General features: G+C 35.7%; 2 protein-coding genes across 3 annotated transcripts in view; both read right to left on the reverse strand.

Moving 5' to 3' along the window:
• The window catches only part of ccdc186 (coiled-coil domain-containing protein 186), a 28,189-nt gene extending 20,767 nt beyond the window's left edge, over positions 1-7,422 (reverse strand). For both annotated transcript variants that reach the window (XM_081392208.1, XM_081392207.1), the window contains exons 1-3: positions 7,279-7,422; positions 4,383-5,242; positions 2,716-2,842 (exon numbers count right to left, since the gene is read on the reverse strand). In XM_081392208.1, coding sequence (XP_081248334.1) covers positions 2,716-2,842; positions 4,383-5,221 — 966 coding nt within the window. In that variant the 5' untranslated portion in view covers positions 5,222-5,242; positions 7,279-7,422. The remainder of the gene's footprint in view (positions 1-2,715; positions 2,843-4,382; positions 5,243-7,278) is intronic.
• Positions 7,423-7,957: 535 nt separating this feature from the next.
• On the reverse strand, positions 7,958-12,208 carry LOC308706720 (endoplasmic reticulum-Golgi intermediate compartment protein 2). The gene is made up of 14 exons (XM_081392534.1): positions 12,109-12,208; positions 10,854-10,978; positions 10,652-10,760; positions 10,487-10,533; positions 10,310-10,377; positions 10,189-10,229; positions 9,993-10,094; positions 9,652-9,747; positions 9,512-9,567; positions 9,183-9,284; positions 8,937-9,034; positions 8,690-8,852; positions 8,390-8,469; positions 7,958-8,290 (listed from the first exon to the last, which is right to left on the reverse strand). Exons 2-14 carry the CDS (start codon positions 10,957-10,959, stop codon positions 8,276-8,278), a joined length of 1,083 nt encoding a protein of 360 aa, XP_081248660.1. The 5' UTR covers positions 10,960-10,978; positions 12,109-12,208; the 3' UTR covers positions 7,958-8,275.
• Positions 12,209-12,259: the final 51 nt, after the last annotated feature.

Raw genomic sequence — 12,259 nt, forward strand, 5'->3', positions numbered from 1 at the left:
CAAAGTTTACACGGCCAGTGAGTGCAATATGACTAAATGAAGAGTTCAGAAGCAAAAGCCTCTAAGTAAGTGCCATCTGAAATTTTCTTCTAGAATTATCATTTTTATAAAGCTTGTATATTTAAGTTAAGTAATTTCACTTAAATGACAATTAATAGGTAATTTGCATTGCCATTTAAGTGAAATTATTGAACTTAAATATACGAGCTTGATAAAAAATGATCATTCTAGAAGAAAATTTCAGATGGCACTTAGAGGCTTTTGCATCTGAACTCTTCAAATATACACTGGTGGTCAAAAGTTTGAAATCATTAAGATTATCCTTCAGAAATCATTCTAATATGCTGATTTGGTGCTCAAAAACCTTTCTAATAATCAATGTTTCCACAGAAATACTAAGCAGCAAAATCTGTTTTCAACATTGATACTAATAAGATTTATTATTAATGATTGAGCACCAATAACAATTGATAATAATCTAGCACTAAATTAGCATATCATGGATCTAAAGGATCATGTGACTGAAGATTGGAGTAAAGGCTGCTGAAAATTCAGCTTTACCATCACAGGAATAAATTACATTTTAAAAGATAATCGAATAGAAAACAGTTATTTGAAAATGCAATAATATTTCACAACATTACTGTATGTTTGATCAAACAGGTTTAACCTTGAATTGAGAATAAAAAATCGTAACTATTAAAATCTTTTGACCATCAGTGTACCAACGTAACATGGCTTCTTCATTTAAAAGTCAAGTTCCGGACTGTTTATGGAAATATATTCAAATTAATATTGGAATAAGCCACTGAAAGGCTCCATTCAGGGTTTCGAGAAATAAATGCTTCTCTTTCTGACAACCACATGTTAAGTTTTCACAGTGCTGCTATTGAATGAAAAGGAAAGAGACAGGCAAGGTTTCATTCAGAGGAAGCGATTGTATGTGCGCCTATGAGGAGAAACCATGACAACAAAACACGCACAATAGTTTCACGTCATTACTGCAACACTTAATTACGGCTTCTCGACCTGTCCCCTCCAGGCCGCTCTGTTTGATTTGTGTTATTACCCTCTATGACAGGGGGCTGTTTCAGATTGAACTGAACTACAGATGTCTTTTAGCCTGGAGTCTCTCTCAGACAAACCCGCTTTTCCATTATCAGATGAAAGCTCTTCAGCAAACAAGTGTTCTCTAATCAGTGCAAACTGGACAGTCATGGTTGTCCATCCAGATCCTGAAGATGTATTTAAATAACGCCATTGAGCACAACACACCTAAAAATCTGGATAAGCAGGAAATGAAATTGTAAAATGAGTGCATGTATATACACTACAGTTTAAAAGTTTGAAATATTAAGCAACACAAGTGTTTTCAACATTGATAATAATAAGAAATGTTGCTTGAGCACCAAATCAGCATATAAGCATTATTTCTAGAGGATCATGTGACACTGAAGACTCGAGTAATGATGCTTAAAAAATTCAGCTTTGCCATCATTACATAAATAAATTACATTTTTAAAACATATTTAAATAGAAAACTGCTATTTCTCTTTCACTCTCTTCTCTCCGACGGCAAAGTGACACACTCCTCTCATTCGCTCCCATTAAAATAGTGCTTGTATTATGTATAATTTTACTAATTCCCGCAGGTTTCACGCTCACACCAAAAGAGCGTGCACCACTGATCTATATAAGTGGAGCACAATAACCGCCTCTTAAACAGCTTGTGAGTTGCATGTACCAAATGAGTAGCTTAGTTACTGCATTTAAACAGTCCAATACATACAAAATTATGTCAAAATGCCCATCTTGGCAAGTATTCAGCTAAACACAGTAAGTCTTGAAGCCCAATCAGTTGAGAAAGATAATTCAACTTTGTGTAACAGTATACAGGATCCGTGCAGTAGCTCTTAAGGTGATGATACACAGGGCAACCTTTTGAGCAATGTTGCCGTCAAAAGGCAACCAGATGAGACACAGGGCCCACGACCGAACTAAATTATCCACATAGAAATGTATTGCCCATTTTCAATAGGAAAGTGCCCAAGCAACAATCGCTCAGCAAGATTGCCCAGCAACATTGCTCAAAAAGTTGCCCTGTGTATCATCACCTTTAAAGCGACAGTTCCTGCTGCTGTCTGTCATGTTAATAAAAGAACAAAAGACAAAGAGAAAATCACTCTCTGCTCTTGACTGAATAGCTTTTGTAACTAATTGTAAATTAATCTATATTTAATTTTTGCAATGAAAAATATCCAGTGTTATTTTACATTTGATTACCTTAATTTCTGTAGTATTTCTTACCTGAAGATACTGTATGTGTGTATACCCACCTGAAAAACTTAAAGCCGTGTTTATTTCATCTCTCTTTATTCTATTGCATTTATTTGTACTGTTGTTTGAAATTTGTTTATTTGTTCTTATTTTATAACTGTCTTTTTACTTGTTTTTTATAAAAATAAAATTTTGCATTGAAGAAAACTAGTTTTTTTGCTGTCAATTTCTTTGAAAGAAAATCGGAATCTGCAAAAATCGGTATCGGCAGGTCTCACAAAAAAAAAAAAAAAAATTGCAATCGGTGCATTTCTAGTTGAATTGTGTACATTTTAACTCATCCTTGTATTCCAATAGTTGGACACACTGAGAGCCAGGTTATCCACAAAAAATAAAAAATAAAGACACACACACAAAACAATATAAGGTTGCCATTACCTGCTTAATGGTGCAATGATGCTGTTTCTCCGTCTCCATCCTCTTCTTCAGCTCATCCCTCATGTTGTCTTTCTCGGAGCAGATGCCCAGAATCAGCTCCTGATGTTTCTTATTCTCATCAAGTAACCTGAAAAACAGTTACCAGCTGTCACTACCAATGTTAGCACATTGTAATACACTGGAGCTGCTGTACCGTGAAATAATGCATCTTCTGTTGTGTCCATCTGTCATTTCATTGAGAAGCATATTTTTACCAGCTAAACTGGTGATCTAAAACATATCAAGAACAACAATTAATTGTTTTCGATAAAGTATCAGGCACCAATGTGTCATAACGTAGAAAAGACCAAGTGAGAGGGAACAGGTGTCCATGAGCGTCACCGATCAGACAATATTAACAGCAGGTCGGGCAAAGCTGTGGACTGGTTCCAATATGAGAGTCAGCCAGATGCCCTTGCAAAAATTAATAAAGGCAGAACAGGAGGGGATTTTAGAGCGGAAAGGCTCAGGTTGACCACAACATAAAATAATCAATAGCAGCACCACAACAAAATATATCATAGTTGTGAGCCTGCAGTGTGAACTAAATGTCATGAGTTAAAAAGGCAATGACCCGTGAAATAAAACAAAGACAATTCTAATGCATGGTCTTCACTGGCTGGATGCAAAAGCATGCCTGGCTACACAGACAAGGCTTAAACCTAGTCCCAGGCTAAAATGCATGTTTGAGCTATCTTACCTGAAAGCAACTTGCACCGACATATCTTAAAATATGTCATTCTCACAGTGCCACTGTTTTGTCTCAAGATGCACACCAGTAATGTTTTGTTTTTTTAAAGCACATTTATAAAAGCTACTTAAATGCCCTAAATGAACAAAGGTCTAATCCTGGCTTAATCTAGGCCTTGTATGTGAAACCAGGTCATGAAGTTTGATTTATAAACAAATGAATCTTAGTCAGTTCTTAAAATGAATCAGTCAAAAAGACTCACAGACTCACTAAATAATCATTGCTTTGAATCATCCGCACAAGTGCGTGTACTGAAACAACATCTGACTTTTATAATTCAATATGGTTATTCATGGTTATTCGTTTAAAAGTAGGCCTAGTTATAGCACACCAAAAAAAAAAAAAAATTATGATAAATAAATTATTATTATTATTATTTAAAAAAATTAAAAATATTTTACAAAGAGAAAAAACTGAACTGTGTAGGCAATTCACTTCAAAATAATTTTAATAAAAAAAATACATCATTTAATTACTGTTTAATAACTTGTGCACGAATATCCAAATAACATCAGTTTTAAAACACCTATAAAATCGTTATAAAATATAATAAGTATTATTACTATAATTATGATTATTATAATTATGAATAATGTCTATATATAATCTATTACATATATTTATTATATGAAATACAATTGCTGCAGGTGTCTTAAAAATATATATATATCTATTTTATAAAAATCTATATAAAACTTCATAAAACTAACTTCCCTTGATTATCTGACACTTTTGGCGGGCAGAGTAATTTTCATGCAGGTAAGAAAGCCAATATAAACTAATGATTTACAATCTCATGCTGCTATAAATCTTAACACCAACAGTGGACTATAACCTCTAGTGAGCTGATTGACATAGCTATTAATCAACAGCCTACCTCTTGATGGCTTTCTCCTGTTGGGAGTACTTGTACTGTACACACTTCTCAAATAAAGCCATGGAGTTCTGGTCCTTCTGAAGTCCATTGGGAGGATGTCCCTTTCGGATACCCTCTGACTGACTGTTCAACAGCTCATCCTCCAGCTCATCCAGTAGAGACTCCTGAGACAGAGAGCGCTGGATCTCAGACATCAGCTTCCTGCTGCAGTCCGTGTCATATGGGTTCATGTTGGAGTTTGATTGTGAGCTTAGGGGTACTGAAACAACATCTGGCAGTTCCTCACCCTGACCAGCTGGTGTAGAAGTCAAAGGAGTTCTGTTAAGTTCTGTCGGCCCATTGAATGCATCAAACTCTGTGGATGAAAAATCATCTGTCCCATTCAGAACAGATGGAGAAGATTCCTCTACCTCATTCTGAGTCACACTTTCTGATTCTGGAACCACCCCTGCTGGTTCCTCAGTGCCAGAACATCCGAGTTCTCCATCAAAAACAGCGGGAAGTGATTCTACAACACTGTCGTGGACAGCTAGTGGTGTCCTGGCATCATCAATGGAGGCTGTTCCACTGTCACAGCTAGTGTTCCCGTCACCCGGTGCTTGTTCTCCAAGTCCATCCTCTTGCTGAACCTCTGTGTGACCTTCTCTGTCCACATTACCTGAAAGAGTACCATCCAGCTCAAGACTGTCCAGCTCAGTGTCTTCATCCTGTTCTTTTAAATCAGGTTCACCCTCATTGCTGAGGACATAGGTTGACCCTTCCGGAACCATGTTGACCTCTGAACTTTGTGAGGGTTCACAGGCAGGGGTCAGTTCGCTCTGACAATCCAACGGCTCCATGATCTCCTTCAGCTAATGGCACTGGAAAACAAACCACACACAAGTGACTCACATGTACGTGAAACTTTTATGATCAACAATAAGAAACTACCATAAAACATCTTTATCAAGGGATCACCAGGTCAAATAAAGCAGACACATCAATATGACTATTTTACATTATCAGATTTCCGTCTATCACCAGGAAATTAGGATGTTGTGTAGCCAACAACTTTTGTGCAAAAACTCTCACAGTCGTCACACCTGCTGTCATGATACTGCCATTAATAGTGTATGGCCAAACCCACACATTTCCAATGATTGAGGTGTGGTCATTCATTTCAAAATAAGGACACGGCTCTCCTTCCACCCAGAGGCAGTTTTGTAATGCCAGTATTGTGAAACTAAGATGCCCCGCCTTTCTCGCGCCCAATTTGCCTGATACGTCATTGTATTAGGATTCAGTTGCTTCCTGCATTCCCAGCTAAATGCCTATAGATGACACTGGAGCGCACAAAAGAAAATATTTGGCATTGAGGGAAAAGACACTGGTTTTGTGTGATTCACACTAAATGAGTGAAACTGGGTCAGAAACCCATCCAGCAGGAAAATCAAGAATGTGTTACAAACAATATTAGGATGAGTCTTACAATATACAGGGCTATTTTGAGAGCTTACAGTGAGAGTTAACTTGTGTGCGAGAGAGAGAGGAATGGACCTTAACCCAAACACCTTGAGCCCACATGAAGTTTATTTTTAATCTTGTATTGCAGGTTACAATGGCTCTATCATTTCTTAAAAAAAAAAAAAAAAAAAAAAAAAAAAAAAAAACTGGCCGTTTAAAAAACTGTTTTCTCTCATTTTTTACTTCTAATTTCTCTTAGCTTCTTTAACTCTGGGAATGTTTCTACAGTTGGGAAATGCAATAGGCTAGACCCATTTTTAAACCGTCAAAACCTTTTCGATAGTCTGTCAGTGTTTTTCAAAATTGGTAGGCTAAATGATGGAAAACACTGTTTAATATAAACTATGTAACATATTACAAAATGTATTACCACAAAATATACCCAAAAGCTTTGTCAGTTGTAGGACATGATGTGCAACATGCCAATAACTCAACTTTAACTTTAAAAGGTCACCAGCTTCTCATGCCTCTCTCCAAGAAGACATTCTTAACTGTCAACTAGCACCAAACTGAAATGTTTGATATTTCCAACTCAAAGACACTCAGTAAACATACTTTAAAAAAGGTGTTAAATGGATGCTACACGACTTCAATCCACTTTTTAGTCAGAACTTTCAGTAGAAAAACATTTAGACTCACATTGAAAAGTTAAGCAATTTCCTACCAACTTCCTTTTTTCCACTTTCTTATCTGTGTTTGAAATGTTTTTGTTTCTTTATCTTCAGTCTCACACATCATCATGTTAGTGCATTTCTTCTGTAATTCTACAGGGGAGGATGGACAGTGCTCAGCCCACAAAACCAACCATTGACACATTTTCTCGCACCAAACAAGTTATTTTATCTATAAACAGCATTAAAAGAGGAATAATCGTAAATAAAAGCAGTAAAGATGATTATGTTATTAATTTTGAGGCGAGTGACAGATACTGCTGTTTCTACACAGGTGCAGTTAGCTTTAGCACACCGGCTAACCTTTCCAAATATATCACATTCTACTTGTTAATCAGAAAACAGCTGCTTTGTCCACACGAATCAAAAGAGACACGGTGTTAATGTAACGAATTATATAATGGTCAATTATTTAAACACCTACAATACAAAAATACACATGTAATTGTAAATTGTGTGTGTGCTAACCTAGACCTTCATAACATTCAAAGGCTGATCATATGAGTTTTAACCGCTATATTTAATTATAACAAGAAATTTAGCTTGCTATGATGATATGACAAGAGTGTATTTATTAATCTTGTAGATTATAAGTATATAACAATAGTATATCAGCCAGCTGCCACTGAGTTCACCCAATGACTTAGCTTTCAAGCTAATTAACTCAGCATTCGCTTTTGCAGTTGGGATCTGGATATTTTGGTTTAAAATATGTGACTTACCGGTTATGTTAAATCCATTTAAAATGCCATACACCAGCTGCAGTGATAAATAGTGAGAGTCAAGTCCGTATAAGTGATGATCTCCTCCCGAGGTGACACATCAACAATATGGCCACTGAACGCACTGATAGCGAAGAATTGCGAACATCGAGATGGCCAGCGGGCAGTCAACTAGAACGCAGGATCAAATCCCGCCAACAGGGGGAGCCAAGTCGGCCAAATGACTTCTCTGAAGAGTTTCTGAAAGACCACATGCATTTCATTTAAATTTATTTGATTCGAGGGGGTGTTTAAATACTTATATTGGTGAGAAACGTACTGTCAAAAAAATTAAATACGCGTTCTGGCTGTATGTTCTATTGTAATCTAAACCAAACGGTAAAGACCGGAAGTCATGTAGCCTATGGTTAAAGGCTCTCTCTTCTAGGTTTACTTTGTTTTTGTTGTCGATGTAGCGTAGCGTTTGTTAAATTTCATGGTATTTATAAAGTATTTTTTTAATACAACTATAGTTTATATTTTATAATATTATGCCTATAATAAATATGATAATGCATAGAAAAAGTGTATAGCACATTGTTTGGCAGGATGTGGAATATTTAACAGGGTAGGACAGTACAGTTTAATTTGACATTACAAGGCTTATGCTTAAAGTCATGAAACTACAAGGTGCTTCTTTAAGAGATAATTTAATTCTGATATGTGTAAAATACAATATCCACTGTTCATTTATTACTTATAACACAAAATCATGGTAACAGAGTTGGCATTTGTAGATTGTCTGACAAACATTACAATAAAAGTAATTAACAATGAGAGATTTTAACTTGTCTTTGTCCACTTATTGAAAGAATGATTATGTAATTATGAAAAAAGTATATAAACATATGGAATTGCATTTGGGTGGAGGCCTATATAAAATAATCTGTGTTGGTTTCTGCATCCAGGGCCGATATGTCGCTTTGGATAAAGGCTTCTGTAAATGTTCCAGGCTGTCCTAATCAGGGAAAACCTTGAAAAACACAGAACCCAATTAGTCAGATCAGTTGTACTTTGTCCTACTTTTTCAAGAGAGTGTCATGCATCGTGACTTCTAAATGTAGTGGCTCACCTCCTTGGACTGATTTGCACCAAGATTAAAACGACAGCAGATAATGTCAACAAAATACCCAATCAATCTGTGAAGCAGGTCTGTGTCAAGAAGAAGAAAAGTCTATGAATGTTTGGCTATGATTTGTCATGCTGCTGTTGCTCATGTTCACAAAAGTCCTTGCATGCTCACATTAATAATACATGAGCTTGATAATATGTTGGATAATATTGAAAACGACTTTACAATAAAAAAGCAATAAAAACATTTACTGTAATTGATTTAGACTCATATTTAGATTGTATAGTGTGTGAAAGTTACCTGAAGTTGAAAAGATTCCCCCAACAATGCCACACAATCTCACAAGAAACACAGAGAGAGGCATATGCTCCTCGCTCACCCTCACCATTAATGGACTCAGTTTATACTTAACAAAGATCCCAGATACACCATGGCTGCCTTTCTCGTGGCTTACAACCCGCTCCTGTATGACAGGGCAACATGATCAACAGCAACACACACTTTCACACGGATACACATGCATGAACAGGGCACACATATAACCTACCCTTTCTGTGACAGAAAACTGGTGCATGTCCACTGAAACATTTGATGTGTGCAGCTTGGTGGGAACAATTGTGATAAAATACTGATACAGCATCTTTTCTGAAAACACAGATTAAGAACAGTCTTACAACTGCTGGTACTGTCCTGCATGTAGAAAGAGGCATTCTCTAATTATGTACGTCTACATTTAAATGTATTTGCATACATCACTCTGACTCTATGCTGTGCTGTGAGTTAAAAGACATACGCTCTAATGTAATTTTTTCCGTGCCATCAAGGGGATTGATGTGTCCAGGAACATCGTTTCCAAAAGACAAATAATCTATTCGATGTGAGAAGTTATATACTGCTGGAAAAATGAGAGATAATTATGAATATAGGGATTGCAAAGTGTGAGCCCTCCATCTAGAGGATCTCTAAAGAATTACATGAATTTTCAATTTGAAGGTACTGACATTTCTTTAAAAATTGACAACCACATAATTGAAATAAAGACTGTTAAAAAAATGGCACAATATTTCTCTAAAACGATTACAAAGATATTTTCATGAGTTAGTAACTGTAAGTAAAACCTACCTTCGTTTTTCTTAAATGAAGAAAAATGGGCATGACCTTTGATAGTTTCAATTGGTCTGAGGACAGAATCAACAAATAATTTCATGCAGAAGACATGTTTAAAAGCAGAAGTATTTCTGTTGCTGAAAGTGTATACTTACTTGCCTAATGTGATATGGAAGTTCCCTGCCACTTTACTGACATAGATTTGTCCATGTATCCTACATGCATTCTGGGATTCGGATTCAGAATCATTTCTGTGCAAAGAAAAAAAAAACAGAAACAGTGCATGATTAATGAATTCTTTGTAAGGGAAAAGCTTAAGATCCATCATGTTTAATGAAATCCTGAATAAAATTGAATGTAATGTCTTTCTGTTATGTGGATTTAAATAATACCAAGGTCGTTTGCCTAAAATATGATTACATTTCATTGCATCAGCATGTACTTTATTGCATCAGCATTGGACTTAATATTTTTGCAATTAATTAAGCAGAAGTACCCTGGAACTGGGTCAGAAAAGTATCCTTTCAACGCTGATTTAAAGAGTACGTCTTGAAGTGAACGCTCTTCCCTCAGTCTGTTTTGAATCTGCTGCAATATCCTTAGATACAATAATCAGACATGAAGACTTATAATGCACACACATGTCTGGACAACTGTGCATTTAAGTGATAAGTGACAAACATTGTACATACTGATACCACATTTGTCTCTCTGGAGAGGGCTCGAAGCTAACCTGAAAAACAAAATCACAAAACAGTTGCTATTAACAGTTAATGAAATCTGAAATGCAGTGGATGGTTTGCAGTTACTTACAGGATCATATTTAAGTTCCTTTGATGCAATGACAGTGCCAGCAATATCCAACACATCTGCACCCACCTCTAGACAAGAATATGGTTTTAAAACTTTAGATACGTTGATTGATTCAGAATAATGAATACAGTATGGGCATTTTGAAAAACAATTCCAGTGCATGACAGATGCACTTACTTTCACATTTCATGGCAACTGTGATGTCAATTTTTATCTTCAGTTTACTGCCAAAAATCAAAAACAACAACAAAACAAAGTTAGGTCAGGTTCTATAATTTCTTTAAATACGTATTAGAAAATTCTCAATAAATATATAACTGTAAACATGCAAAAAATACACACCTGGTAAAATCTGTGTCTACTTCGTAGTCATATTTCATCCATGAGTCCTGGTACACAAAATACTCTGATATGGCCAGAAGTGCCATGAGGATGAAAACAATCAGTGACACTGGAGAAGACAACCAAGATGTCCAAATCAGAAACAGGTAACATTACAGGAAACAACTACTGTAATATTCAAACAGCAAATGTCAAAATTCACCTGTGCCTCCAAAAGCTGATTTTTCAACATAGCTCTCTGGAACTTTAGAAAAGGCGTCTAGTTCTTTCACTAAATCGGTAGTGCTTTTTCTTTTTAGTCTTTTCATTGTAGTGATGTCAGTAGTCCTGTACTTGCAAAAACATGACTTTATGAATAGAGTAAAGAGTTTAACAAGATATCACCATATTTCCCAAGGTGATTTATCACAGTACATTAAGATAATTGTTTTGTACAACAAGTTTTTTAAAATGCTATAGCCCGATTTCACAGATGGGGCTTAGATTAGGATTAGGCTTTAGTTAAATTAGCACATTAAGTAGATTTTATACATGTGCCTTAAAAAAAAAAATTACTGGCGTACATCTTGAGACAGAACAATGGCACTGGCATTTTAAGATATGTCAGTGAAAGTTGCTTTCAGGTAAAACAGCTCAGACATGTATTTTAAGATTAGGTTTAAGCCTCGTCTGTGAAACCGGGGATTTTTGTTTTAATATGCAAATGAGGCATTGTCCAATTAAATATGCACTAATTTATAAAAATTTCCAAAACAGAAATCTGGACATTGGATAAAGTCAAGTTCAAAATTCTTGTTTAATTTTATGACATTAGATTTAAAGGTTTTTACAGATTGAATGGGGATTTTGGGTATTTCATTATCACTCCATTAACAGACAAATAATATTAGGAATAACGCGTTATAGATTCCTCTGTATAATCCTTCAGAATATAAATATAATACAACTGGAAAGTTTGGTGTATGTAAGTGCTACTGAATAGACTTCTGGCTCAGTTCATGAGAAAAAAAACTAATTTCGAGAAAACAACCTTTATTAAAGATCTGCTGTAATTGAAATCACTTTTTTCACAGACAAGGCTTAAGCCTCAGACTAAAATGCATGTTTGAGCAGTTTTAACTAAAAGCAACTTGCCCTGACACATCTTAACATATGTCAGTGCCATTGATTTGTCTCAAGATGCACACCAGTAATGTTCATTTTTCTAAGGCACGTTTATAAAAACTATTTAAATGCCCTGGCTTAAACTAAGCCCTGTCTGTTAAACCGTGCCGTAGTGCCTGTCTTTCTGACTTACTGAACTAAAGCAAACAGCTAACAGGATCATTCTTCCTGTTCACTCAACTGAACTAACTGTGCTATATTTGACTTAATTTCAACACAATCAACTCTAAAAATCAAACTGACATTAAGTCACAACAAGACTGATGCAAATGTATATTAAATCTATGTCTTACCTTTTCCCTAAACACCTTTAAAACCAGGCTTTAAACACTTTCCAAAGGGACCGTCCATTTACTTCCATTCAAATATGCTATTTTGTAACCACTGCTGAATAGTGGAACAGCTGGTTTTTCCGGCTAAACAAAAAAGCACATGGTTTCCGCA

Source organism: Scardinius erythrophthalmus, assembly GCF_964197995.2.
Source record: "Scardinius erythrophthalmus genome assembly, chromosome: 18".
NCBI classification, from domain to species: Eukaryota; Metazoa; Chordata; class Actinopteri; order Cypriniformes; family Leuciscidae; genus Scardinius; species Scardinius erythrophthalmus.